This window comes from Panicum virgatum, chromosome 5N (assembly GCF_016808335.1).
Source record: "Panicum virgatum strain AP13 chromosome 5N, P.virgatum_v5, whole genome shotgun sequence".
Classification (NCBI taxonomy): Eukaryota; Viridiplantae; Streptophyta; class Magnoliopsida; order Poales; family Poaceae; genus Panicum; species Panicum virgatum.
The window spans coordinates 20,848,866-20,875,923 of NC_053149.1; the positions used below are offsets into that span (position 1 = coordinate 20,848,866).

At 44.9% G+C, this 27,058-nt stretch overlaps 1 protein-coding gene across 1 annotated transcript; it reads right to left on the reverse strand.

Moving 5' to 3' along the window:
• Positions 1–4,484: 4,484 nt before the first annotated feature.
• LOC120676291 (endochitinase B-like) lies at positions 4,485–5,573 on the reverse strand. The gene is made up of 2 exons (XM_039957527.1): positions 5,132–5,573; positions 4,485–4,944 (listed from the first exon to the last, which is right to left on the reverse strand). The coding sequence occupies exons 1-2, from the start codon at positions 5,571–5,573 to the stop codon at positions 4,538–4,540; spliced, it is 849 nt and encodes a 282-aa protein (XP_039813461.1). The 3' UTR covers positions 4,485–4,537.
• Between the last annotated feature and the right edge of the window lie 21,485 nt (positions 5,574–27,058).

Below are 27,058 nucleotides of genomic sequence, written 5' to 3' on the forward strand. Positions count from 1 at the left end.
CTCCACCGCCGCGTACGCCGCCAGCAGCCTCCTCCCACCACCTCCTCCCCTCCATTTCCGGCTACTCCGGCTGCCGCTGCCCCAAGTCGTGGCGCCACCCCAAGCCCTGCCGCCACCCCAAGCCGTGGCGCCACCCCATCCTCAGGTGACCAACCAATGGCACATGTCGACTATGAACACTTGACAATCTTTGAGGAACAAGAGTTCAACTTGCACACCCAGATTTTTGCCAGCCTCTTAATAATTACTAAGTTTCCTCCATGTCCGCATACTCAAGTAGAAATCCCCTGTTCTGTGGTTGCACCGAGCTACTACGAGTGTTATTGGAAAACACTGGGATAGAGCTTCCGGTACAGAATGTCTTACGTTTGTTCGGCGATTATGTGCCGCTAACCCGAACATTTGAAGAAGCCACTCGCATCTTGAGTTGTCCATACATCCAAGTTGACAACCATGTCCTTGCGATCCTAGGATGGACGCCCGACTATGGTTCCACTACTTTATTCTTGGAGGAGTCTATTCCACTAAAGCACCAGATAGAAGGTAGGCAACAATGTCCACAAGGAAATAACGTACCACTCAGTCTTCTCATATCTAGAATGCCACCACAATTATTTGTGCAATGTCCCACGATATTACATAGAATCTTTGCGAACATATGTAACCTTCGCGACATCCATACGAGGAAAGTGGATCTCTCAATCAGGGCACACACATTCACTCCAAGGAATGCTATATCTAGTGTTGTACATGTAACCGTCCGCACAGTTCAGACAGGAGGGGGTTCCTACTTGAGCATATGGCCACTTTGGATTCGTGCTGATGTTCTTCCACCGGGCGACCCAACGGCAATCTAGTTAGCCGCGAGCGCGAACGATAACTACAGTTACAAAAGACTATTGCTCCATTAATGTGAAACTGTTCCGTTTAACAATAGTCACTCTTCCTGCAGCATCAAGCAACTTTCTACTCCGATACACACTGTACCCGCAACCCCTAGGTGACCAGGGTGCGGGGACTTCTAGACAAGGAGGTGGATATGAAGCACGTCATCTGCAATTAAGTATGGTTCAACTTGTCTATACATTGCCTCTAACTACATACTTGAGCACCAAAACAATCCGTAAACTGCACTACCTCGTGCGCATTCTCATGCAGATCTGATTGAAGAAGACAATTCGCCTCCTCAAGAGAAACGGGGATCTAGTTCCACCAAAGTAATGGACACACCACCGAGCACACCATCGGATAACACACAACCAATGGACGTTGCGGAGGATGACCAGGAATAATCCAACCATGACAAAGAATTACTATGGTACAGTTATTACTCCAATCCTTATGTATACAACTATCCAACTAAAACAAAAGAACTTGTCCAGCTGTCGTTTTGCTAACACAATTGTTTTACAGCACTGAATAATAATAATTACAAACATGAGAAAACAATGGAAGCGGCAAGCACTCAAGAAAGTTGTGACTGATGCCATGACTACGTGCCCATGCTCTGTCGTACCCACGGAGCAACACCGCAGTCGCCGCCGTGAGACTCCCATTGCACAATGTGTGCTTGTATCATTTCGCTTTGTATGTGGTAGTAAGAACTAGTAGCTAGTTGTATGGATTGAATTTTATGTTTGTTGTAATGTATGGATTTCTATCATTTACCGTGCGGATGTAATGTATGGACACATAATTTTCACCCCTAGTATAGACTTCTATCTTAATAATAAGCGTATGGTATAAATTTCAGCTTTTTTTGATATTGTCTACTATATTTTCTGATTTAAACGATTTTTAGGGGAGGTTGGAAGGGTTACCCGCCCCTGCAAATCTATTTCTAGGGGCGGGTCCACCCGCCCCTAGATATGCATTTGTAGGGGTGGGTGGGGGGTCACCCGCTCCTAGAAAACCTTTTGTAGGGACGAGTGACCCCCCCCCCCCCCCATAAAAATGCATTTACAGGGGCGGCCCTTGTACCCGCCCCTGCTAACCGCTATTTTTAGCTGCGAAAAGTAGGAGAGGTTACGCGGTCCGCCCCTAAAAATATTTTTTTCGCCCGTCCCTACAAATCATTTCTGCAGTAGTGGTAGGACAATCACAGATAATAAATCCTACGTTCGTTCCGAATTATAAGTTATTTTGACTTTTCTAGATATATAGATTTTATTTGCTATGCAACTAGACATAATATATTTAGATATATAGAAAAATTTATGTATATAGAAAAGCCAAAAAGACTAATAATTTGGAACAGATGGAGTACTTTATTTTAACTAACAATGATATTTTATGCATATTACTAATATCCTTATTTTAACTAACAAATTAAGAGCTCGGCCTCCTCCACTAGGTCTGACTAAATAATGGTCATCATCCAGCTCTTCTACACAAATGTTTTTTTTAAGAAACCAGCAGGAGCACTGCCAAATCATTTAAAGAAGAGCTTCTACACAAATGTTGTCACCTTAATCTAACCAATGCGTTGCAGCCACTAGGCCCAAGTAATTAATCAATGAATTACTGGCGTGGCTAGGCTTGTTTTTAGTCGTCGTCATTATTGTCCTCCCACGTACTCATCCTCATCGCCTCCCACACGGCCACACTCATTATGCACACCTTATTATCCGTATTTTAATAACAACTCTAATTCAAATCCATATATTAGTGCACCACTTGACATTATATTTAGTGTAAACATATTTTTCCATATATGTCTTATATTTCACAACATGGTATAAATTGATCGCTAACGATACAATACAAATACATTCTGTATATATTGCCAACAGGCTAACGTAGATAGATAGATAGATTATCAACCACATTCACATGAAATGAGCATCGATCATCATGCATGGACGAGTCAAGCACCTTTTTCTTTTAAATAAAGGATATATATTATCCGGCTTCATCTACACAAGGTAGAATCAGTCCTCTTATTACAAACGAGTAAAAGGTTCTGAAAGGATCGGGTGCTCTAGCCTAAGAGGGGGAGGGGGTGAATTAGGCACTAATAAAAACTTAGACATATGGCTCCAACTAGTTTGCACAAAACTTAAACTAAAACATGCTATCTAGATGTGCAACTAGGTTGTTCTAGTGTGAAACCCCTATCCCAAAAGAGTTTAGCAACCTATAGCCTTTCCTATCAAGAAATTACTCTATGAAAGTAAAGACATACAAATTGCTAGTATGAAATGCGGAAGCTTAAAGAGCGGGATAGGAGATAGCAAACTCTTGATGCGGGTGTTTATCTCGTGGTTCGGTTAGCCACAAAGGCACACCTACATCCACATTGTTGTAGCACTCACTAAGAGTATTGCTACTCGGCCACCAAGTCTCTTCCGTGAACACAATCACGGTCACCTTGGCCCCGGGTTCCACTAAGGAGCTTCTCCACAAAGGATGGGGTCTCCACGTCCCCCGCACAAAGTGTCGTCGCCGCTCCACACCAAGTCGGAGGGTCGATGACGTTGCCGGCGAGCTTCAAAGCTCCAAGGTGCCGGCACACCAAGCTCTTGTTTTGGTTCACTAGAGAACCACAGCACAAAGGCTCAAGGCTTTGCAATCACACTCACTAAGAGCTAATCTAGCACTCACACTTTACAAAGCTAGTGCTAAAAGCTAAGGATATGATCAATGAGCTCTTGTATGGCTTAGAGGTGTTCTTGGATGTGTATGAGGTGTCTTGGGACTCCAGCAATCTTCAAATGGCCGGGGTGAGGCATATATATAGGCCACCAAGTCTTGTAGCCGTTGCTCCAACGGTCAGCAAAAAATCTGCGTATCATCGGATGAACCGATGCCTCTGGCAGGGGTAGCGTCGGTTCATCCGGTCACTCTTAGATCCGAAGTAGCCGTTGAACTCCTGACTCAGTATGCGACCCCACCGGCTTAACCGATGACCTGGCGTCGGTTCAACCGGTCACTCAACTAGTCGTTGGCCTCTTTCTCTCCTGCTGACGTCATTACACCGGTGCTTTGCTCCGATGCCTCGCCGGTTCAACCGGTGCTGAAGACTTGCCTCCTGCGCGCTTGACATCATCTCTGGAACATGGTACGTTGAATGTACCGATGCCTATCTTGAAGCCGTCGGTTCAACCGGTGCTTCACTTGATCTTCACATGATCTCCAGAAGCGCACAGACTTGTGCCAATAGCCAGGCCGTCGGTTCATCCGACAACCATCGGATGCACCGATGCCTATGCATCGGTTCTTCCGGTGCTACTGATTTCAGTAGAACTCGTCCAATTCTGCGTTTCTTTGAGTTCTTTCTTCGTGTTTTGCTTTGCATAGCCTTTTTACTTCATCCCTGGGATCTAGAATTGTTCACTTAACAATACCATTAGTCCCATTGATTGCGTTGTCATTCAATCACCAAAATCACTCGAAATGGCATAAATGGTGTCATGTTCGTTACAGGTTCCACACTCTCGTGCAAGCAAGTCCAAGCAAGATAAACAAACTGCAACAAGTTTCTCTTATGATTAATGGAAACCTAGTCGACTCGGACCATGCATGGACGAGCCAACACCTAGCAATAGAGGTTGTTCCCCGGGTCGACGCCGAACTGGTTGCAGTACTGCACGTAGAAGCGCACCCGCGCTGTCATTTCGGCGGTGTTCTTCCCGCCATGGCACTCGTTGGCGCCGTTGATGGGCCTGATGGTGGCACCGAACCCCTGGGGCATCAGCCGCTGCATGTTGGTCATCCAGAACCAGAGCGCCGACTTGAACGACACCACGGGGTCCTGCGCCACCGTGTCCGGGTCCTTCAGCCCGTCGAAGCCGATGCTCCTCCCCGCCGCCCCGTAGTTGAAGTTCCACGACAGCTGCAGCGGCCCCCGGCCGAAGTACCCCTGCCCTGGGTAGCACGGCCACTGCACGTCACCCTGGACGCAGTAGTTCGAGGTCGGCCGAACCTCGTTGATGTAGCACATATCTGCAGCCAATTGCATGCAAAGCCGCCATCATGCCAGCAAAATTAGCGAGTAGCGACAAATAAATTTAGAATTAAATCCCATGGATGAATGTTCGTTTGAGTTCTGCATATTTTGCTAGATGCAAAAAAAATTTAGTAATGAAGTTTTCAGTTCTGAATTTTAGTCGTTATGCCTCAAGCAACTTACGTCCGGTCTCGTGCGTGACGTGCGCGAAGAAGGCGGCGATCTCACGCTTGCCGTCGGCCTCCGAGCCCTCACGCGCGAACCCCGGGTACGCGCCGGCAGCCTCCAGGAAGGCGCCTAGCGTGTAGAAGCCTAAGCCCTCGCACCATCTCCCGGCGTGAGACTTGATGCCGTTGAAGAACGAGCTGGTGACGACGCTCGCCACGGACGCACCGCCACTCGGGGCGCCGCCGCCGCCGCCCGACGACCCCTGGCACGGGCCCGACCTGCACCCCTCACCGCAGTAGGCGCTGGTGGTGCCGCAGTATCCGTACTTGCTGCAGCAGACGTCTGGCTGGCAGCCGCAATTCTGCGCGGCCGCAGGGCCGGCGGCGATGAGGAGTGTCGTCAGGCCGACAGTCATGACCGCTAGAACCATGGTCGTCGGCGTTGGTGAGTTTGCCATGCTGGGTAGGGTATGTAGGAGCTTCAGCTGCTTATAAGCTCTATGCTTTAATGTCAGGTAATTGAGCGTGGCAATGGCAATGTCAGGTAATTGAGCCTGGTGTGGATCTTTATAGAGATCGAGACCAATCAAGCAGGCGTACATCTCTCGATGTGGACGATCCATTGTTAAATATTGTAGTCTCAGTTTGAAATAATAACTTAATCAGGCACATCAGCCAATACGTATACCTCGTCGAGGAAAAAACAAGAACAACGTAGTTACGTAGTACCTGCCACAAGTTGAAAGCCTGAAACATATATACTGGATTTGGATCGCTCCCGTGCAGGACTACTTGGTGGAAATCCGCATCCTCTACTGGCAGACGTTCCTTTCCACTCAGCTGTAAAAATAAAGCAGTTTCAAAAAAAACAAAACTTGACACATCTTTGGCCAAAGAAAATGTTGACACACGTATATTTTGTTAAAAAAACACCGGCAAAAGTTTTGTTGCGCTTCGGCCTATACTTTTTCAGTAAATCCGGGTACATATTAATAAAGAAAAAGTATTACAATAAACAACAACACAAACACACACAACGATAGTGACTAACAAGACAGAACCGTGTATCAGAATAACATAATTCTACAAAGCTACCTCTGTTTCAAGTATCAACAATAATGGAAGTGTCCCCTGCACAAGCATAAGAGCACCTGCATACGGGAGGGGTTCTTCATAGCATTGCCTTCAAGGAGGGTATCATGTTCACTTACACCGCACCAATGCACCACTATCTAGAGATCCAGCCTTAGGTTTTCCAACCAAGAGAACCCCGAGAGATGGAAGACGTACCTCATGATAATGCCTCCAAGTGAAACATGGTGCCAAAGACATCACCACTAATGTTGGCATCGGTAAGGTGCCGAGCAAGGGTTACACCCGAAGCCCCCACCCCCCCAAATAATCCTCATCCCCACATGTAGGAGTCCCAGCAATACCGCACCAAGCAAGCCCTCTATGGGATGCAGGGTCTGGAGGTCGTTTCTAGACAGTGTCTACACCACGGCAAGGGCGACGGCAGCTCCTTAGTGAACTCCGTGGCCAGCGTCCTCCCGGACACGGTTGGGACGTCCTGCAGATGAGCAGCAACATAGTTGCCTCGGGCATTTACCGCTTCTGTGGTGGTGGCTGCTGCGTCAAGGAAGGTATGGACTTGCAATTCTAGGGCTGAAAGGAGAATACAGAAAGGAATCGATTGGAGTTCGGCACTACTTCAGAGGAGGGTTTTTCTCTATGGATTACGAGAAAATTAACTGCTACCCTGGCGTCCGCAACAACAAGTTGGGCGCGTACGGCTTTCATCGTCTGGTCGGCAGCTAATCGCCCTGCTTCAGCCGCCTCTAGGCTAACCTAGAGACGATCGGTCTTGATGGTCTCCGCCGAGTAATTTTGGCGAGCTTCATCCTTCTCGAGCGTCTAGATGAGTTCTCGAGTCACCTCGTCAATGCCGTGGAAGGGACTCGGTGGCTCTGAAGAAGAAGCGCGAGGCAGCGCATTGGAGGCTTCATCATCTCTACAGAAGCCAAGAACCGATTAAAGTTAATCAGGCTAGAGCGAGTTGCGGAGATGGCAGATTCATTACCCGTGGCGGCGATGAACGACCAGCGGCTGATTGGAGCAACCTTCCCCTGCGCACTTGCTTCCCGCCATTGCTAGTGAAAGTTGGGGCTAGGTTTTTCTTCAAAGCAGAGGAGGCGAGGGCCGATCAAGCTTGGTATGATTGGCCGTACCAATAGTCACTATTTATGGCCGAGAAAGGTGGAGCTCAATCGGCCAGAGGAAGGTGAAACGTCTTGACCCAGGGGCGAATTGGAATAGATCAGAGGTGAAAAGACAGAAGGCAAACCGTCGCGTTACGAATGAGTTTCCAGAAAGGTAGAGCGCTAAGGGCAAAGAAGAGTTTTTCAGCTCGCCGCTCACACAGGACGCGAGGAATCAACTATGTAGAGTCAGAGTCCACGCGGAGGAGAAGGAAGACTAATCGGACTGCAGGAGAATTTCGGGAGTAAAAATTATATTTCACTTCAAAATTGGAGGCATGTGTTGACACCGTTTTTTAGCACGTGTCAATCTTTTGTGCAGATGGCCGATGAGAATGGGCCAACGCTGGAAGAAAGAAAAGAAGCTAAGGCAAATGGGGCATTTGGGCTAGAGAAGACATTGCAGCCGATGGAGCTAAGGAAAGAACTGGCGGTTAAAGTGAGCAAATTATCTTAATTTTTTTGTATCATTCAGTTAGGAAAGTTTGTTTTGTGTTTCGCAAGTTATAATCTCGCCGTATTGGCAACATGGTCTAGGTTTAGGCTATAAATAGCATACCTCTGGCATTTGTAAACATTGATCAATCACATCCGAACATAATCTTTACATTCAGCACATCTACTTTTCCGCATGCGACTTTGCCATAGTTGCAGTAGCTTTTTTCTCTTTTACGAGTTCTTCTCAGCATGAACGTTCATTGTTTGCTGCTAAGTTCCGTGTCAAATTGTGTAGGCAGGTCTAGGTTGACGGCACATCACTTCTTCCTCTATTTATAGTGTTCAAAGTTATCGAGTAAGTTAGATCCATCCGGCGGGGTTTAACTTATTCACTAGTAATCGAGCCCTCTAGATCCATCCGGCGGGGTCTGGTTTATTCACCATTTTATCGATAAAAGTTATCAATCTGTTAGGTTAATTTATCTGTTGATCTAGCCTGTTGCTGCTTTTATCATCAAGTTATCGATAATTGCTTAGATCTTGCTTGGTTAATCCGTTTAATTTGATTTGCTTTAAGTTTTTACCACAAGTTGTCGGCATGGCATCTGCTTAGATCTTGCTAGGTTAATACGTTTAATCTAGCTTACATTAGGCTTTTGTCACAAGTTACCCAGCTTAGATCTATCTTGCTTAGTTACCTCCCGTGACCTGATCACGTAGGCCGATTTTGACTTGGATCTAGGTGTTGCTCACAAGCTGCACTGCTTTAAGCATGGCTTGCATCCCCACGATCGTCTGTATGATAGCCGATTGCTGGCTTCATCCATATCGGCTGGCTAGCTGATAGCCTTTTGCATCTAACGTCTACCCTCCTTATCAATTGTAGGTCAAATTGACTGGCACGCCTAGCGCACCACACGAGTGCCTGTCGGGTTCGGTATATTGGAGCGAAACAGATCTCCCCGGCCCTATAGCATACATGGAGTGCGAGGATTCCCCGTCCGCCGGGGGAAGTTTTCGCATCAACACTGCTCATGTGCACTAGGTAGTCAATGGAGAAGATACCGTTGTCATTGAAGGTAATTTAGAAAACCTTTTATGAAACAAAAAAGGAGTCCATGAAAATGATTTTGAGGAAGATGATGAAGAAGATAAAGAAGATGACACTATCTTCCAGTATTGTAGTGATGCCAGTGACACCAATGGGAATAGTATAGATGATGATGATGATGATGATTAATTTTGGCCGAGTGTGTCGTTGTTGCCTTTTAACGGACATGCAAACAACTTTACAAGTAGGTGTTCTTTATTGTTATGCTGTTGTACTGTAATAATTTTTTATGATGTTGATTGCACTGTAATGATGCTGTTATGGAAGAATAACACATTTACAAAAGCAAAAGATTAGATTGTTCATTCATAATCTTTAAGATACAATTTAATCTTCACTTAAGAAGACCCTTTTTACAACACTATCCGTGCTGACATCATTGCCGATGGCATCGGTGGCTACATGAAACTGCATAATGAGCTCGTCGAAGCCTACTCGATCTTCTCCTCCAGGGAAGATAGGCTCCAAAAGGTGAAGCATGTGCCCGGTACAAGTTTGCGCCACAGCCACAGCAGCTGCAGCCCCCTGGCGGACCCCGTGGGTGGCGATGTCCCTAGCGCGGTTGGGGATGTGCTACAGTCGATCCATGAGCAGGTCACCTCAGGTGTTCACCCTGGTGGCTGCGTCGTTCGTCGCTTAGTGGAGGGGCTAAATTTGTGCCTCTAGTGCTTTCCATGCAGAAAGAGGAGATGGTTATTATAGAACGGACTCTTGGTTGGTTGAGAACAAATTTTGCTTAGAGAGGAGAATCGTACCTGCAACTCTGGCATCTGCATCGGGCAACATCGCCTGAGTGGAGGAGGTCTCACCCTCGACGACAGCTAGGGCGTCCTGGGTGGCCACCAAGTAGAGCCGGAGATGCCCAACCTCACGAATTGCCTCAGAGTAGAGGTCGCAGGTCCCCTTCCACCAATAGAGGTAGCGCCGAGTGTCATATCCATTGAAGGAGCTTGCTGCTGCTGTGGATTCGGCGTCGCGAGCACCACTGTGAGCCAAGCCAGCCATTGAGATGGCCCGTATGATCAGAACAGAGTTAGTGGTATGAACATGCATGAGGCCACGCGGCATAAAGATCTTCTTACTCTTGGTGGTGAAGGCGGGCACGAAGTGGTAGATTGACTTCTCGAGCTCCTTCTGCTGGGTGCTTGTTGTTAGCTATTGGCGCTCCTTAAGTACCCATTTTACTATATGATTAGGAGTTGTTTTGGTAAATTCTTCGGGATGATTCATGTACTAACCCGCCACTTGGCACCCGAACTTGACCGTTTTCGATTTTGTCCTGGATTTTGGAGCATGTTGCATTTTGACAGGAAATTGGACATTTTCGGAGATGTTTTGACGCATGGTTATAACTGGGCTAAGATGAGGAATAAGAGGAAGATTCAACACGCAAAAGATGGGACCGAAAGGGGCCAGAAAAGGCCCAGGCCGGCCGGCCTGGACTCCTTGGGCCGGCCGGCCTAGCCCTTTTCGGAGCCCAATCGGTCTCGGTTTTCTTCAGCACGAAGTATGCGTCAACCCTAATCTATGTTTTACTAAAACCACCGACCATATCTGCCTATAAATACCCCGAAGCCGCCGTCAAAGAGGAGCACGGCAGAAGCACGGCAGAAAGATCGCAGAGATCGCAGAGAAAGAGCATCCAGAGATACATTCGAGTTAGACACAAGAGAAAGGCGACACCGGAGGCCTCATCGTCCCTCGGCGCCGCTGCAAGTTGGAGGACAGCAAGGGATCCATCCCTTGCCGAAGATTTCGTCACCATGATCGACTACACTTCGTTTAGCTTCATGGGGTAAAGTCCTCGTTTGTTCATGGGGTTGTAAGGAGATCTTGAGTTGTAATTGCCGAATCCTTTATGAGATTGATCTATCACGATTCTTGTTGATGATACTTTGATGCCTAATAGTTCGCGACTTGGCTTTGGGTTTGCTTTGCTCTTGCATGGTTTATTTAGATTACATCAACTATCGTGTTCTTGTTGATTCGTTACCGATTATCCTCGTGTAGTGACAGTATGCGGGAGGGAAAGATTTTGATCTTGGAACACACCTTTGGTAGATTAGATCCATTCTTCGTTGCTTGGCGATTACATCTCTAGTGATCCTAGACCATATGGACAAATGCTCTTCATATCTTGTGCACACATCTATCATTGCTCACTAGTCTAGATTAGATTAGATTGGTTAGATTAGATTTATTTCACACTCAATCACTCAATATAGATCTTTTACCAACATCATTAGTGCTTAGTTAAGCATAGTAATACACTTGTTCCGTGGATTGATAAACCTTGGGGGAATACTCTAAGGGAAAAGCTACACGATCCGTGCGCTTGCGGTACGTAAATTGGCACTTTAAGAAGCGTCAACAAGCTTTTCTGGCGTCGTTGCCGGGGAACAAGCGATTTTGCTACGTTTAATTTTGTATTAATTTTGTTGGTTACTAACACCTAACCTTTTCCCTAGAATTTTTTTTGTTTTCTTGTTTTTGTTTTGATTGTCTAGATGGGCCATCTCATTCAACACATGGAGGAAGGAGAAAAATCACTAAGGGATTATGCAAGCCTGCGATCGGAGGACTTCGACATGCAAAAATCAGATTCGGTGTTGCGAGCCACCGAGTACGAGATCAAGCCTCAAATCATCAAGATGGTGGCGGCAAACCCCTTTAGAGGAGATGAGACGGACAACCCATACAGACATATCAAGTGATTCACAATGCTATGCAATACGGTACAACAAGACGGAGTTCTGCTAGCTTGGTTTAGATGGAATCTTTTCCCATACTCACTTGCGGAAGAAGCGAGAAGATGGTTTGCACTTGCATCCTTCGAGGTAAAAGGAAATTGGGATGACTTGATGAAGAAATTTTGCGAGCAGTTCTTTCCGTTAAGCAAGGTTCAACATATTCGGAAGCAAGTGATCAACTTCGTGCAAGGAGAAGAAGAAGGGATAGATCAAGCATGGGATAGATTCAATGGATTGATTGAACAAGGACCGAAGCTCGGATTTTCCGGTGAAGTACTCTTGCATACCTTTTATTTTTCCCTAACCCCCGAGTGCATGCAATTTGTTCAAATGTGTGCAGGAGGAGATCTCATGGAGAAAACACTCACGGAAGCCACCCAACTCCTACAAAAAATCAGCAAGGGTGCAGCCATACGAAGAGATTGGGAAAAACGATGTTCGGCAAGCTCCGAAGAAGAATCTCAAGTGCGGGTGCTTGCTGGAATTTTCAGAAAAGAGGCATCGAAAGTGAAGGAAGAACAACCGAAGCATGTGAAAGTCATAGAGACAAACCACGATGAAGAAGCATCAATCTGGAGTGCAACGAAAGATGACCCGGAAAAGAAAGGAAGAACCATGGGCACCGCCAAATTGCTAAGGGAATTCGAGCAAATGGATTGGATACCAATTGACTTTGGAAGATTGTTCGACAAAGCAAGACCGCATCCAAATCAGCGAGGAATGGCGAAGGTGATAGCGGAAGACTTCCCGCCGGATAATCACACGGGATATACATTTGGCAAGGAATCGGCCGGTGATATTATTCGGAAACTTTTTGAAGAAAAAGAGGAAGAGATTGACTTAGACGAAGTGCTGGAGATCAAAAGGACCCTAGGAGTGAACTCGGAATCGTCACCCTACGCGCACATAGCCCAAGTATATGTGATTGGAAGCGATCAAGGCGAAGGTAACCCATCACCCACACCTCGTGTTGATTGCATAATAGAAGGAATAAAATATTGCAATGTTTTATGTGACGTTGGCGCCCATGTTAGTGTGATGAGTTCCAAAGTTTATGTTGAGCTTTTTAATGAAACATCAAACCTAGATGCCACAATCATTAAATTGATCATGGGAGATGGTAGATTAATCAAACCGCTAGGAGTGCTTAGAAATCTAAATGTTGCCATAGCGGGTAAAAAAATTCCTACCGACTTTTTTGTGATTAATGCTAGTGATGATGAGCATGAAGGCATAATCCTTGGAAAACCCTTTCTCAAATTAGTGAATGCTATTCTAGATGTTGGAAAAGGGATTGTCACTTTTGATCTAGATGGAGAGAAGCACACAATTGAATTTCATTCAAACCCGTCTTTTGCTTCACCTCTACCTCTTGATAATGAACAGGTAGAGAGCATTCGTTCCATTGATTCTTCCAGGGATCCTCTCCAACGCGCTTTGGAGAATGGAGACGCTCAAGATGATCAAGATGGAGAACTAGTGGAAACAATGGAAGAGTTGAAGCCGCAACACGGGAATTTGGAAGAAGAAAAATTTGAAGACATTGGAGAGTTAGATCAAGAAGAGGATGGTGCACCCGATGTTGAGATGAAGCCACTCCCCAAGGGATTGAAATATGAATTTTTGGAAGATGGCAAGACTTTTCCGGTGATTATTAGCGACGAATTAAGCCCGGAAGAGACGGAGAAGTTGCTGAATTTATTGAAGAAGCACAAAAAGGTGATCGGCTACTCGATTAACGACTTGAAAGGTATTAGCCCCGCTTTTTGCACACATCGTATACAACTCGAGGAGCAATACAAGCCGGTCGTAGAGCGTCAAAGGAGGTTGAGCCATGCTATGCGTGATGTGGTGCAGAAGGAGGTTATCAAATTGCTGAATGCCGGAATAATATACTCCGTGCCACATAGTGAATGGGTAAGCCCCGTGCATTGCGTTCCAAAGAAAGGAGGACTCACGGTTGTGAAAAATGAGAAGGAGCAATTGATACCACAAAGAACCATCACGGGATGGAGGATGTGCATCGATTATAGAAAATTGAATAAGGCAACGAGGAAGGATCATTTTCCACTACCATTCATTGACGAGATGCTAGAAAGGTTGGCAAAGCATTCACACTTTTGTTACCTTGATGGATACTCGGGATTCTTCCAAATACCTATTCATCCGGATGATCAACATAAGACCACGTTTACTTGCCCGTATGGAACTTTTGCATATCGGAGGATGCCTTTTGGATTGTGCAATGCGCCCGCTTCTTTTCAAAGGTGCATGATGGCTATATTTTCAGATTTCATAGAAGAGATTATGGAGGTATTCATGGATAATTTCTCGGTGCATGGTACTAGCTTTGATAATTGCTTGGAAAATTTGGAGAAAGTTCTTAAAAGATGTGGAGAGGTTGATCTTGTGCTTAATTGAGAGAAGTGTCATTTCATGGTGAAAGAAGAAATTGTTCTCGGCCATGTTATCTCCGAGAGAGGGATAGAGGTGGACAGAGCAAAAATAGAAACCGTGGAGAAGTTGCCACCACCTACGGACATCAAATCTTTGAGGAGCTTCCTCGGTCATGCCGGATTCTATAGGAGGTTTATAAAGGATTTTTCAAAAATCACCAAGCCATTGACACAACTTCTCCAAAAAGATGTGGAATACATCTTCGATAGTGATTGTCTTCACGCATTTCGAACACTCAAGCAATCCCTCATAAGTGCTCCTATCATGCAACCTCCGGATTGGAATCTACCTTTTGAAATCATGTGTGATGCAAGCGACTACGCCGTAGGAGCCGTTCTTGGACAAAGGAAAGAGGGAAAGGTAAATGCTATCTACTACGCAAGCAAGACTCTCAATGAAGCCCAATTTAATTATGCAACAACGGAGAAAGAATTGCTTGCCGTGGTATTCGCCTTCGAAAAATTCAGATCATACATAGTAAACTCTAAGGTGATAGTTTATACCGACCATGTGGCAATCAAGTATCTCTTGTCCAAGAAAGATGCTAAACCACGCTTGATTCAATGGATTCTATTGCTACAAGAATTCGATGTGGAGATAAGGGACAAGAAAGGAGCAGAAAATGTTGTGGCCGACCACCTATCAAGGATGAACCATGGAGATGACGGAAAAGAACCTATCGAGGATCAAATGAGAGATGATCACCTATATAGAATTCTCGACAAAGATAGTTGGATGAATGAAATAATAAGGGCAATAAAAGGGATGCCCTTGGATCACTTGGACAAGAATGCAAAGAGAAGAGTGATCACGGAAAGAAGAAAATACTATTGGGATCCACCATACTTATATAGATATGGAGAAGATGGAGTCCTAAGAAGATGCATACCAAGGGAGGAACGTGAAGAAGTTCTAAGGAAGTGTCACTCGTCGGGATATGGAGGACATTATGGGCACTTTATAACTCAAGCTAAGGTATGGGCTAGTGGATTCTATTGGCCCGAGATGCATGAAGATGCAAAAAGATTTGTTTCGACTTGTCCGGAATGCCAAAGAACGGGGAATATCTCGCAAAGGAATGCCATGCCATTGAACTACAATTTGCAAATAGATCTATTTGATGTCTGGGGAATCGATTTCATGGGACCATTTGTGAACTCACATGGGTTTGAGCATATATTGGTGATGGTGGATTATGTTTCTAAGTGGGTTGAAGCTATGCCGTGTCGGAAGGCATCAACGGAGGAGTCCACACACATGATTAAATCGGTAATCTTCCCTCGATATGGCGTCCCGAGAATCTTGATAAGCGATGGAGGAACACACTTCACGGGCAAAGATTTTGGTAAATGCTTGAAGAAATTGGGAATTGAACATAGAGTGTCCACGGCTTATCACCCCCAAACAAACGGACAAGAAGAAACTTCGAACAAGCAATTGAAGGATATTTTAAAGAAGACCATGGTAAAAGGAGGAAAAGATTGGTCGAAAAGTCTAGATGATGCACTATGGGCATATCGTACAGCACACAAAACCCCGATTGGTATGACTCCTTATCAATTTGTTTATGGAAAAACATGCCACTTGCCGGTTGAGCTAGAACATAAGGCGTATTGGGCGATGAAGGAGATGAACTGATGCGGAAGCCGCTGGAATTAAAAGGAGAATTCAAATAAGCGAATTAGAGGAGTTAAGATTGAAAGCGTACAATAGTGCATCAATTTACAAAGAAAGGATGAAGAGATGGTACGACAAACGATTACAAAACAAGGAATTCAAAGAAGGAGACAAGGTCCTACTCTACAATTCAAGATTCAAACTCTTTGGCAAAGGAAAATTACAAAGCAAATGGGATGGACCATACATCATACACTCGGTTTCACCCACGGGAGCGGTGACAATCATGGATGCGAAAGGCGACCAATATGTGGTGAACGGACAGCGACTAAAGGTATTCTTGGAGCCCGACGTCGTGCCCCTTCATTACATCGACATATACACCATGGAGGAGGAACCGGAACGTCAAGCCTAACGACGTTAAGCAAGGTAAGTTTGTAAATATTCTCTTTTAGATTTTATTTTCATAGTTTTATTTCTATTCTGGACGAACTTTGAATAAAACATAGGCTTCTAATTTATTGGTGTGCACCTCGGAAAAAGTTAGAGTCCAGGGGGCTGAAAAACCCCCTGGTCCGGCCGGCCCAACACCCCTAGGCCGGCCGGCCTAAGCCTCTTCGTGTGCGTTTCGGTCTCGATTTTTGGTAGGTGCGAGATAAGGAAATTTCAAACCTGTGCCTTATAGATTTCGCATGCCAAAACCGAAGATATTTTGGACTTCTCGTCCAAGTCTTTTCGGGATATAAATAGAGGCGCGGGTTAGATCTATTCTCTCAAACTTTTCAATCTACACCACCACCTCATGAGAGACTTTGACAATGGCCGGTCTAGCGAGCGCAAGAGCCATGATTGCAGCAATGGAGATCGAGGAGAGGGGTTGGACGCCTGACACCCCCACGCCAAAGACACCTAGCCTCATCTCGGCAACCAGTGCGCAGCCCCTCCTTGTCGAAGCAAAGTGATGTGAAGCGAAGGCCCCTCCGAAGAAATTCAATACTCAGGCAAGGATGAGCGTCGGAGGGAAGGCCCTTCAATGGTACAACGAGAGGCTAGCTCAAGCCCAAAGGATGGTCATCGTCATCAGCAGCGACGAAGACGAAGGCGAGAAGCGACAAGACAAAAAGCCACCCGCGCCTAGGCGTTCCTTGCGCCTCCTCGGAGTCAAAAGAAAGAACTACATCGAGCACACCCCGGAGCCGAAGGACTATGCTGGAGACAATGATTGGGAGAGCATCATGAGCCCTGGTTCATGGGGTGCCACCGGTCGTGACTACGATGATGATTGGCCGGGGTGTGCCGAAGAGGAGAGAAAAGAGGAAGACGACCCCTCCGGAGGTGATAGCGGCAAGAAGAAGAAGGACGATGACGAACCCGAAGATGACAGCGCCAACCGCGGCAGGCATCACTTTGGGTGCTGTTTCAAGTGCCGCAATGAAATCGCGGATCTCCGCGCCATCATCAATAGGTGTCACGATCGAATCGTGGCAATGGATCGAAGGATGGACGACATCGAGAGCTTGGTTGAGAGAGACTACAACTTCCTTGTCCGCAACATAAGGAAGTTATTCAGGATGGTCGGAGATCTACAAAAGCAAGGAGGAGGGCGTCCAAGATGCAATTGCCCAAGGTGCCGTTGAGAACACCAACGAGTGTCACACCCGTCTTTTATATCATTGCGACAAGGACGCCGCATAATCTAAGCATGGGGGGGGGGGAAGGTGTGACGACTCGTAGATTGAATTTTGGTCTTTGTTTACTCGAAAGTTCGTCGTGTGAGTGTGCTTTAATTCTGCATGTGTGAGAGTCATAGTTTAGCGTTGTGTGCTTTATTTTTCGCATGTGTGAGAGTGAGTCTTAAATTAGTGTTGAGTCATGAAAACAAAATAAAAAGAGTCTTTGTTTTTGTTGGATCGTGCAATTTTATTTATGCATTCAGTTTTACTTTATTTTCTTTAAAGCAATTGTTCACAAGCGTTGTCATGAAAATTAATTCGTATTTGTGGAGCTTAGTAAATTATTCGTCCATGATAATACCCACACTTGAGCTTTGATCTAGCACTTGGTTTTGATTACGCTTGCGAGTAAGGCATGATTTGGAGGACTTTAATTTCATAAAAATAATAAAACCCCTACAAACATAAGGTTGATCAAGTTTTTGGCAAGTTGAGAGTAAAAATCCTATCATCCACAAGCTATATTCGTTCCACCATAAGTATTGGATGTACATTGAGTTGAGTTAGGATTTCTTTCTCTTGGGAGTTTTAATTTCGAGCAATGATCATGTCCGTATTTTTATCTCTGAATTGCTAGCCCCGATAATATTCGGTAATGAGAATTCCTCATTGGAATAACTCATGAGATCTACCGGATTCCAAAACCCGAACCCGAGATTATCTTGCTTATTATCGTCTTCCTTGATCACAACCCAATTGTGAGGATACGTTCTGTTTCTGCGCATGATTTGTATAAAACATAACTTTGGGATGAAGAAAGGAATGAGTATTCAAAAGATGGACCGAATCCGACCTGGGAAAGCCCCAGGCCGGCCGGCCTACACCTCTTGAGCCGGCCGGCCTAGGCCTCTCTGGTCTCAGTTCAGGCTCTAAAAATTTAGGGAGACACTTTGGAGATTTGCTTATCTATGTTTTATAGAAAGTGTCCTATGAAAAGGGTCGGAACAGAGAGAGAAAATTCGGGAGAGAAAAAAAAAAAGAAAAGAAGAAAGAGAAAAGAAAAAATGTATGAGAAGAGAAGAAAAAAAATAAATGAAGGGATTCTATGGTTAGAAAAGTGCAAAGAGATATCGCCTTGTTGTTTGAGAACAATATCCTCAATTCCAACCATGTGCAATCCGACAATGAGGACGATGCCTGTGCCTTGAAGTCAATCTTTTTGTATGCCTTTGCACATGTCCACCATTCTAAATCTTCTTACCCTTGAACCCTTTACACTATGGAGAAACTCTCATGATCATTGGTTCGGAAGGTAAGCAATCATTAGAAGGTTTTCTTAATTTGACAATATATGTATATACTTTGCTAAGCCTCACCTATAGCCCCACTTTATACTTGAGAGACTTTCGGGAGATGAGAGCTTGCAAATAAAAATAGGATAGCCACTTATATTGAGAGACATGAAAGGACTTGTGCAAGAATTTTTGGTCTAACCTTTGTTACAGGGTATTTTGCTTCTAAAAACTAGAAAAAAAAAAGAAGAGAAAAACCTCCAAGGATGGCAAGAAAAGCAAGTGTTGTCGATATTCGAGTTGCCGGCTGAAGGTAAGAGTTGTGGAGTAATATTGGATGAGTTTTTAAACGCCCATGATATGATTATCCTCGCTGCTCCTCTGACCTTTGTTTGAAGAAATATTGTTAGACTTGTTTGCATAAGTAAATTTTGCAGTTCGAGAACTCTTGAGCAACCCATGGAAGAATTTGATGATTTGATTTGCTCGAGGACGAGCAAAAGCTAAGCATGGGGGGAATGTTGGCGCTCCTTAAGTACCCGTTTTACTATATGATTAGGAGTTGTTTTGGTAAATTCTTCGGGATGATTCATGTACTAACCCGCTACTTGGCACTCGAACTTGACCGTTTTCGATTTTGTCCTGGATTTTGGAGCATGTTGCATTTTGACAGGAAATTGGACATTTTCGGAGATGTTTTGACGCATGGTTATAACTGGCTAAGATGGGGAATAAGAGGAAGATTCAACACGCGAAAGATGGGACCGAAAGGGGCCAGAAAAAGCCCAGGCCGGCCGGCCTGGAGTCCTTGGGCCGCCGGCCTAGCCCTTTTCGAAGCCCAATCGGTCTCGGTTTTCTTCAGAACGAAGTATGCGTCAACCCTAATCTATGTTTTACTAAAACCACCGACCATATCTACCTATAAATACCCCGAAGCCGCCGTCAAAGAGGAGCACGGCAGAAGCACGGCAAAAAGATCGCAGAGATCGCAGAGAAAGAGCATCCAGAGATACATTCGAGTTAGACACAAGAGAAAGGCGACACTGGAGGCCTCATCATCCCTCGGCACCGCTGCAAGTTTGAGGATAGCAAGGGATCCATCCCTTGCCGGAGATTTCGTCACCATGATCGACTACGCTTCGTTTAGCTTCATGGGGTAAAGTCCTCGTTTGTTCATGGGGTTGTAAGGAGATCTTGAGTTGTAATTGCCGAATCCTTTATGAGATTGATCTATCACGATTCTTGTTGATGATGCTTTGATGCCTAATAGTTCGCGACTTGGCTTTGGGTTTGCTTTTCTCTTGCATGGTTTACTTAGATTACATCAACTATCGTGTTCTTGTTGATTCGTTACCGATTATCCTCGTGTAGTGACAGTATGCGGGAGGGAAAGGTTTTGATCTTGGAACACACCTTTGGTAGATTAGATCCGTTCTTCGTTGCTTGGCGATTACATCTCTAGTGATCCTAGACCCTATGGACAAATGCTCTTCATATCTTGTGCACACATCTATCATTGCTCACTAGTCTAGATTAGATTAGATTGGTTAGATTAGATTTATTTCACACTCAATCACTCAATATAGATCTTTTACCAACATCATTAGTGCTTAGTTAAGCATAGTAATACACTTGTTCCGTGGATTGATAAACCTTGGGGGAATACTCTAAGGGAAAAGCTACACGATCCGTGCACTTGCGGTACGTAAATTGGCGCTTTAAGAAGCGTCAACATTAGCCATGCTCCTATCATTGAGACCGGAGAAGATGAGAAGATATAGATTGATTTTCCTCGCTCTACTCGGGATCTGCATTTATAGTTGCGGAGAAATTGATGGAGAAGTGGAAGGGGATTTTCTTTGCTCTACTCGGGATCTGTATTTATAGTTGCGGAGGAATTGATGGAGAAGTGGAAGAGGAGACGTTCGAATTTGTCACCGAGAAGTTTAGGAGGTGTGCGTAGGTGCGCAGGAAAAGGACCCGTCATGCGGGAACTGGCGAAACGTCGTCGACCAAAGATATGTCGTATGCTGTTATAAAAAATACAAGTGTGTAGTTGTGCAAAAACAATTGACTAGCGCAGTGGTTTATAGATACTACCGAACTGCCCTGGCCCGTGTTCGAACACGCATGGCAGCAAATTTATTTCCTATCTTTTAGGGCTCGTTCGGCACAACCCATGCACATGTTTGTCTTCATGAGCCGAATCGAGTTGGATCTTAAAACATCAATTTCATTTTAGGCCTAACATTGAAATAGGTTGAGGCCTTATTATATGCGGCATCCACCATGACACGCTCACTACAAGAGATTTGACTATCCTTGATGATCCATTATCGTCACTGAAAATATGGGTTTTCATCACAAAAGCGTAATAGTGACATTTATACTGTGTCACAAGGATCGTCATAGAATCACCGTCAGAAAATGTCATTGGTGACGTTCTTTACGAAATCGTCACAGAATGGAACTAGTTTATGACGATTCACTAACATCATAGAAACATATGTTCTATGACGATTACATTATCATCACTAAATTTATACATTCTATGACGATATTTTTTGTCATCCAATATGGGCCAAAACATCACAAACCCTCTGCACGCATGGCCATTCTGTGACGAAAAAGATCTCCACAGTGCCATAAAAGGTTATTCAAAATACATATGGATGACAAATAAAAACCACGCAAAACAATAAATACATATAATTATCCTAGAATTGCTTTATTTATACAACACGTGCCGTTACAACCATTTCATAAAACATCACTTGGTCACACAAGTATTTTCAACCACCATATACATATAAATATACATAAAAGAACAGAATGTGAACAAATGGTGTGCAGAGTGTGCAGCTAAGACCCTGGAGAATGCTGACCATTCAGATGTCGACACTCTGCATGATTTGATACAGATAAGTTTAACTCAGCTTTTGTAACATGAAACCAATAATGAGAGCAAAATATACCAAAATAACACAATTAAAAGGTGTAAATGGATTCAAGGAGGGAGATGTAGAAATACCTTGAGCTTGGAATAAGTCCACGATACTCGATAAAATAACTGAATGCAATCAGCTGCAGGGAAGTTTCATTCCATAATTTTTTAAAGAATTGTTACATCCCATAGTTCAAACCTTGCAGAGAAGCAAGAAACTTACTTAGTGTTACTAGCAATGGAAATAAGCAATTATTCCAAACACTTGCTAGCTGCTGCACAATACCATATAACAAGATGGATTTTCACATGGAGAACGTAACAGTATTTCATTTTCACATGGAGAACATAACATTATTCATTATGGTGGTAAACCAATACTATCATTGTTCAACAAGGGACATGTGTCTGCAGCTAGTCTATAATTTGATGAGCGGATAAAAAGAAACCATTAGGTCGTCCAAGTTTAGCCTAAACAAGAGTGTTTCAGGCCTTTTATCGAACACCTTCAGTGCAAATTGCCCAATACTACTGCTCTTGCATTGGTAGCAAACAATGGCACAATACTACAATGCTGAAGCTCGCCAGCCTCACAAACATATACTAGTTGACGCAGCAATAGTGTAAATTAGCCATCGTATTGAGAAATGAAGCAAGGAAGGTAAGCTCAGCTCTATTCAAGATAACAATGGATTAGCAGCCACAGTAAACACAAAAAAAAGAGCGGCTTCTTCAGCGCATTTGCACTCACTTGCTTCCGCTGAAGAGCACCAGATGCTGGAGCCCCCTTTCGCAGATGCTGCCTGACGACGTGCCGCTCTCTCAAATGCTCACCTGCTCGCCTTGAGAGGACTGCCGCACGGCCGGAAGCAGCATCACGCTCGCCCGGCACCTAACCAGCCCACCGCAGGGGCCGTCGCGGCAGGCCCAAGCCAGTCGGCGGCCCGGGTGCTGCCGCCGCTCTTGCAGATGCCGCCGCCGCTGCCGAGATCCTCCGCTCGCTTACCCCACCGGCACCGGCGCTGCAGCCCGCTCGGACTTGACCGGCGAGGTGGGGGTCGGCAAGAGCAGCCGCGCCATGAATCCTGAGCAGAGGAATAGGGTGGATCTCGTGACGGGTGGATCTGGGAGGAGTAGTGGGTGGATCTGGAGGGGAGGAGAGCGGAGGTGTGAGCAGTGGGTAGGTTTTCGCCAGTAGCTGGCAAGAGATATTTATTTCGAGTACGGAGCATCCTGGTCGTCCAATTTGATCTGATGGTAACAACGTGCCCTTCGTTGTGGGATGATCGTGGGCTGAAGTAGTTAGATGGGTCTATTTCATTCCTTTTCTATATATTTTTTCATTTTATTTCACCGTTTTTGAAGTAACATACAAAAATAATTAATTCAATTGTCTTCTAGAATTATTAAATAACAATTAAAATAATATCTAAATTGGATCAAAAAATTCTACAAATTGACATAATATCATATTTTTTGTCCAAATTGCAAACTAATCATTCCTGATACACCGGTTCCCCATTTCAAAGGTACCAAAATATAACAACAATCAACTTCATATTCCATTCCAAGTGTACAAAACCATAAAATAGCTATAGCTTGACATGCAGTTCTAAATATTTGCAGCAATTTTTACTACCATACAAACTTCCGCTCCAAGCGCCCCTAGCGCGGCGGGCGCTCTGGCCAGCTCGACGCGGCCGGCGTTCAGCAACCTTTGCCAAGCACGTCGTCGCAGTTGGCCAAGCACGCCGCCGCCACTCGCCAGGGCTGGTACCCTGCTCCCTGAGCACAAGGTTCGGGCGACCTGATGGGCCAGTCCAAATACATATTGGGCATATTCATAGTTTTGTACTTTTTTTTTGACAAAAACACATTGGTCATAAATTAATCGTCATAAATGATTAGCTTTTCCATGACAAATATTTAAAATCGTCACAAATTATTGAATCTTTTATGACGATAAATTCCTGTTCGTCACAAATTACTGATAGCCTCAACTTTTTGACGAAAATACTAAAATCGTCACAGAATAGCGTTATTCTATGACATTTCTAACATCTATCATAATAATTTTTGTCACGGATACTTACTTTTCTTGTAGTGGCTGGATCCCACTGCATGTACACATGGACCTCCGGGACCCACCCAAGGGGAACTACAGTTACGCGTGTTAGCCGCGTTGGCCTGATGGGCCCATAGTGGTACACATGGACGGTCGGGTCCCACCTATCTAGGGATGGCAATGGGTACCCGAAACCCGAGTACCCGACGGGTTTTACCCGATAAGAAGGCGGGTATGGAATGATTTTTCTACCCGTGGGTATATTATTGGACAAAATCCTATACCCATTGGGTATGGCGGGTACGGGTGTGGGTTTATACTACCCATACCCGCCTACCCGTGGGTAAGAAATACCCGCAGGAAAAACAAATGAGCCTAAGTATCTAACTCATTTTAGCCCATATGACCTATGAATTTAGCTCAAATCCAATTAAATCCTCCTAGTATATATATTGTTGAACCCTCTCTAACTCATGTTAACCCATATGAGCCATTAACTTGTTGAAATGAAGCTTGTAATGATTTATTTTTCATGTGAATGTCTAATATTTATATGTAATACTCGGGTATGATTTCGGGTGTGGGTTACCCGACGGGTAAAAATTACCCGACGGGTACGGGTATGGAATCATTTTCTTACCCGTATGCGGGTACGGGTAACCCGACGGGTAAAATTTAATCCTAACGGGTACGGGTATGGGTGGCCACTACCCGACGGGTATATACCCGTTGCCATCCCTACACCTATCCAGTGGAGCCCTAGTTGACATATTTGATCCAGAACCCTGACACGTTGACCTTGGGGTCCTAGTCAGCACATGTCGCTACCGACAGACATACTGGACTAGTCAAGACCTACAGTTACATGTGTCAGCCACGTCAGCCAGCTGGGCCTGCACTCGTGCACATGGACGCCCGGGCCACACCTCTCTAGTGGACCCGTGTTGACATAGTTGACCAACAAGCGTGGTACAAAGACCGGTCTGGTTCTATGATGAGTCGGGTTTTGAGGGCGCCCCATTTTGTGACGCTATTAGACGATGTTTTGTGACACTCATTTTACTTTTGTCATAGTTCAGCGTCCGATGCGGGCTGTGATGGTGAACTGTGATGGAGCTGATGTTATTCTGTAACGCGCATTTTATTTTCGTCATAGTTGGATAGGGCTCGAGGTCCGTCACCAGGGAGCTATGATGAATCCTGAATTTTCATCATAGAAGTGGTCTATTCAATGACGAATTTTTTAAACGTTAAGCGCAAGATGTCATTGAAGCTACTATTTCTACTAGTGAATATTTTGCATTTACCTAGCAATCCCGATCAAGACAACATACTGGGATTAAGATAGATGACTGCTACTGACCTCTAGGATAATGGTTGCTGGTGTCGACGACCACGCAATGTGCAACATTGGGAGGGGCAGAGAGAACGGGGCCGGTGATGACCAGGGAAACACAGACGATGCAGGACACGGGTGACATAAGATATGTTTTCAACGACCACTCCACCTCCTTTCCAAACAACAAAATAAAATTGCTATCGTAAGTAGGAGGAAGACCTTGGTGTTGGATGCGACGTCCTGTGTTCTTGTGGCATCAGACGCAACAATGGGGCGAGCGATTAAACCTAAAGTGTATGGCTTTATAGGTGTTGTGATGGAAGACAAGGAGACATCATGCTTTTGGAAAGGCTTCCTACGGCCATGCACCTCCAATTAGCCCCTTGATTGATTGATAGGATACCTTGATTTATTTAGGATGGAAAAATTTACACTACTTAATTATGCTTCTCCATTTAAATTTATCTATTCCTATTTGTGCATAAAGAAAGAAATATGTGGGGATCAATTTTCTCCATTAATTGCGCGCATGAGTGTGCTCCATGCGGTGGGTATACTGGTGAGTATGTAGAAGGTTTTGATGAAAAGAAGTTTTAACTTTTGGGTGGAAACATTTTCCTTCTATCAAAAAAATGAGACTTCATCCCGTTTCGTCAAACCTTCTATCAAAAAAATGAGACTTCATCCCGTTTCGTCAAACCTTTTGGGCTGGCGAGAGGGGCCTTCGTGAGAGGTACGGTGGATCTATTCTTGGGAAGAAAGGGTTTTAATTCTTTCAACTTTTATAGTATAAACAATAGTATAGATTTGGTTAAAGTTGATCAAGTTCGATTTAGGACAAACTAATATGACATGTACAGGGAGTATATTTCTGCAGGTGCACATATACAGGATACGCCGCCATTGTTTAAGGTGTATCCGGTGTTTCGTATAGTATATCTCTCCCAATGCAAACCGGCCTTCTGCAAGAAGGCTACTAGCGCATTAACTGTTAGGGATTTGCACAGCATATACAAAAAGAACAATCGAGCAACGTACGCAGCCAAGCCAACAATATGATGATGGGCGGCGGCCATGGCCACTTGAACTCAGACGCGGCGGCGGCGATTCTGTTCGCCGTGCTACTCGGAAACCTCGCCATCTCCGCGAGCTGTAAGCACACCATGCATTTCATGGCGAGTGTTTGTGAAGTTTCTAGCCTGTCTTGTCGCCATTTCGCCGGTAATTCCTGCGTATTTTCCTGGAAGGCACGAGGCAGCAGCTGCCGGGGGTTGCCGGAGGAGGGACGGCGGCTGAGGCCGCGGCTGGACGGCGCCAAGACGACGGAGACGGGAGCAAGATCTACCTGATATTCTGCCAGAAGTCGAAATGCGTCAACAACGACCGCGAGTACACCTGCTACTGCTGCTTGCACTGGAAGTCGGCGTGCTACAGGACGATGGAAGCCTGCCGGAGCATCTGCCCGGTGTGCGACCCCAAGTGCCACCCGCCGCTGCCGCTGGCGACCCACCGTCTTCGGAGCACAACGGTGGCGCCGGTCGCTGGCGTTTATGTCGGGATGTCCAACTTTGTAGGTCGCTAGGAGTAGGGACGGATCGAGATAGCCGTGCATTGAAATACTATGACTTAAAGATACAGAATAAATGAGATTGGTAAACAAAAGTAGGAAACTGGAATAAGCAAAATTGGTAAAGACAAGTTCGAATGGTAAATAAAATTGGTTGAAAAAGATAGAATAAAATTGACAAAAATACCTCAGTAATAAAATTGGCAATTGGTAAAGAAAAGTTCGAATGGTAAATAAAATTGGTTGAAAAAGATGGACGGATCGAGATAGCCGTGCATCGAAATACTATGACTTAAAGATACAGAATAAATGAGATTGGTAAACAAAAGTAGGAAACTGGAATAAGCAAAATTGGTAAAGAAAAGTTCGAATGGTAAATAAAATTGGTTGAAAAAGATAGAATAAAATTGGCAAAAATACCTCAATAATAAA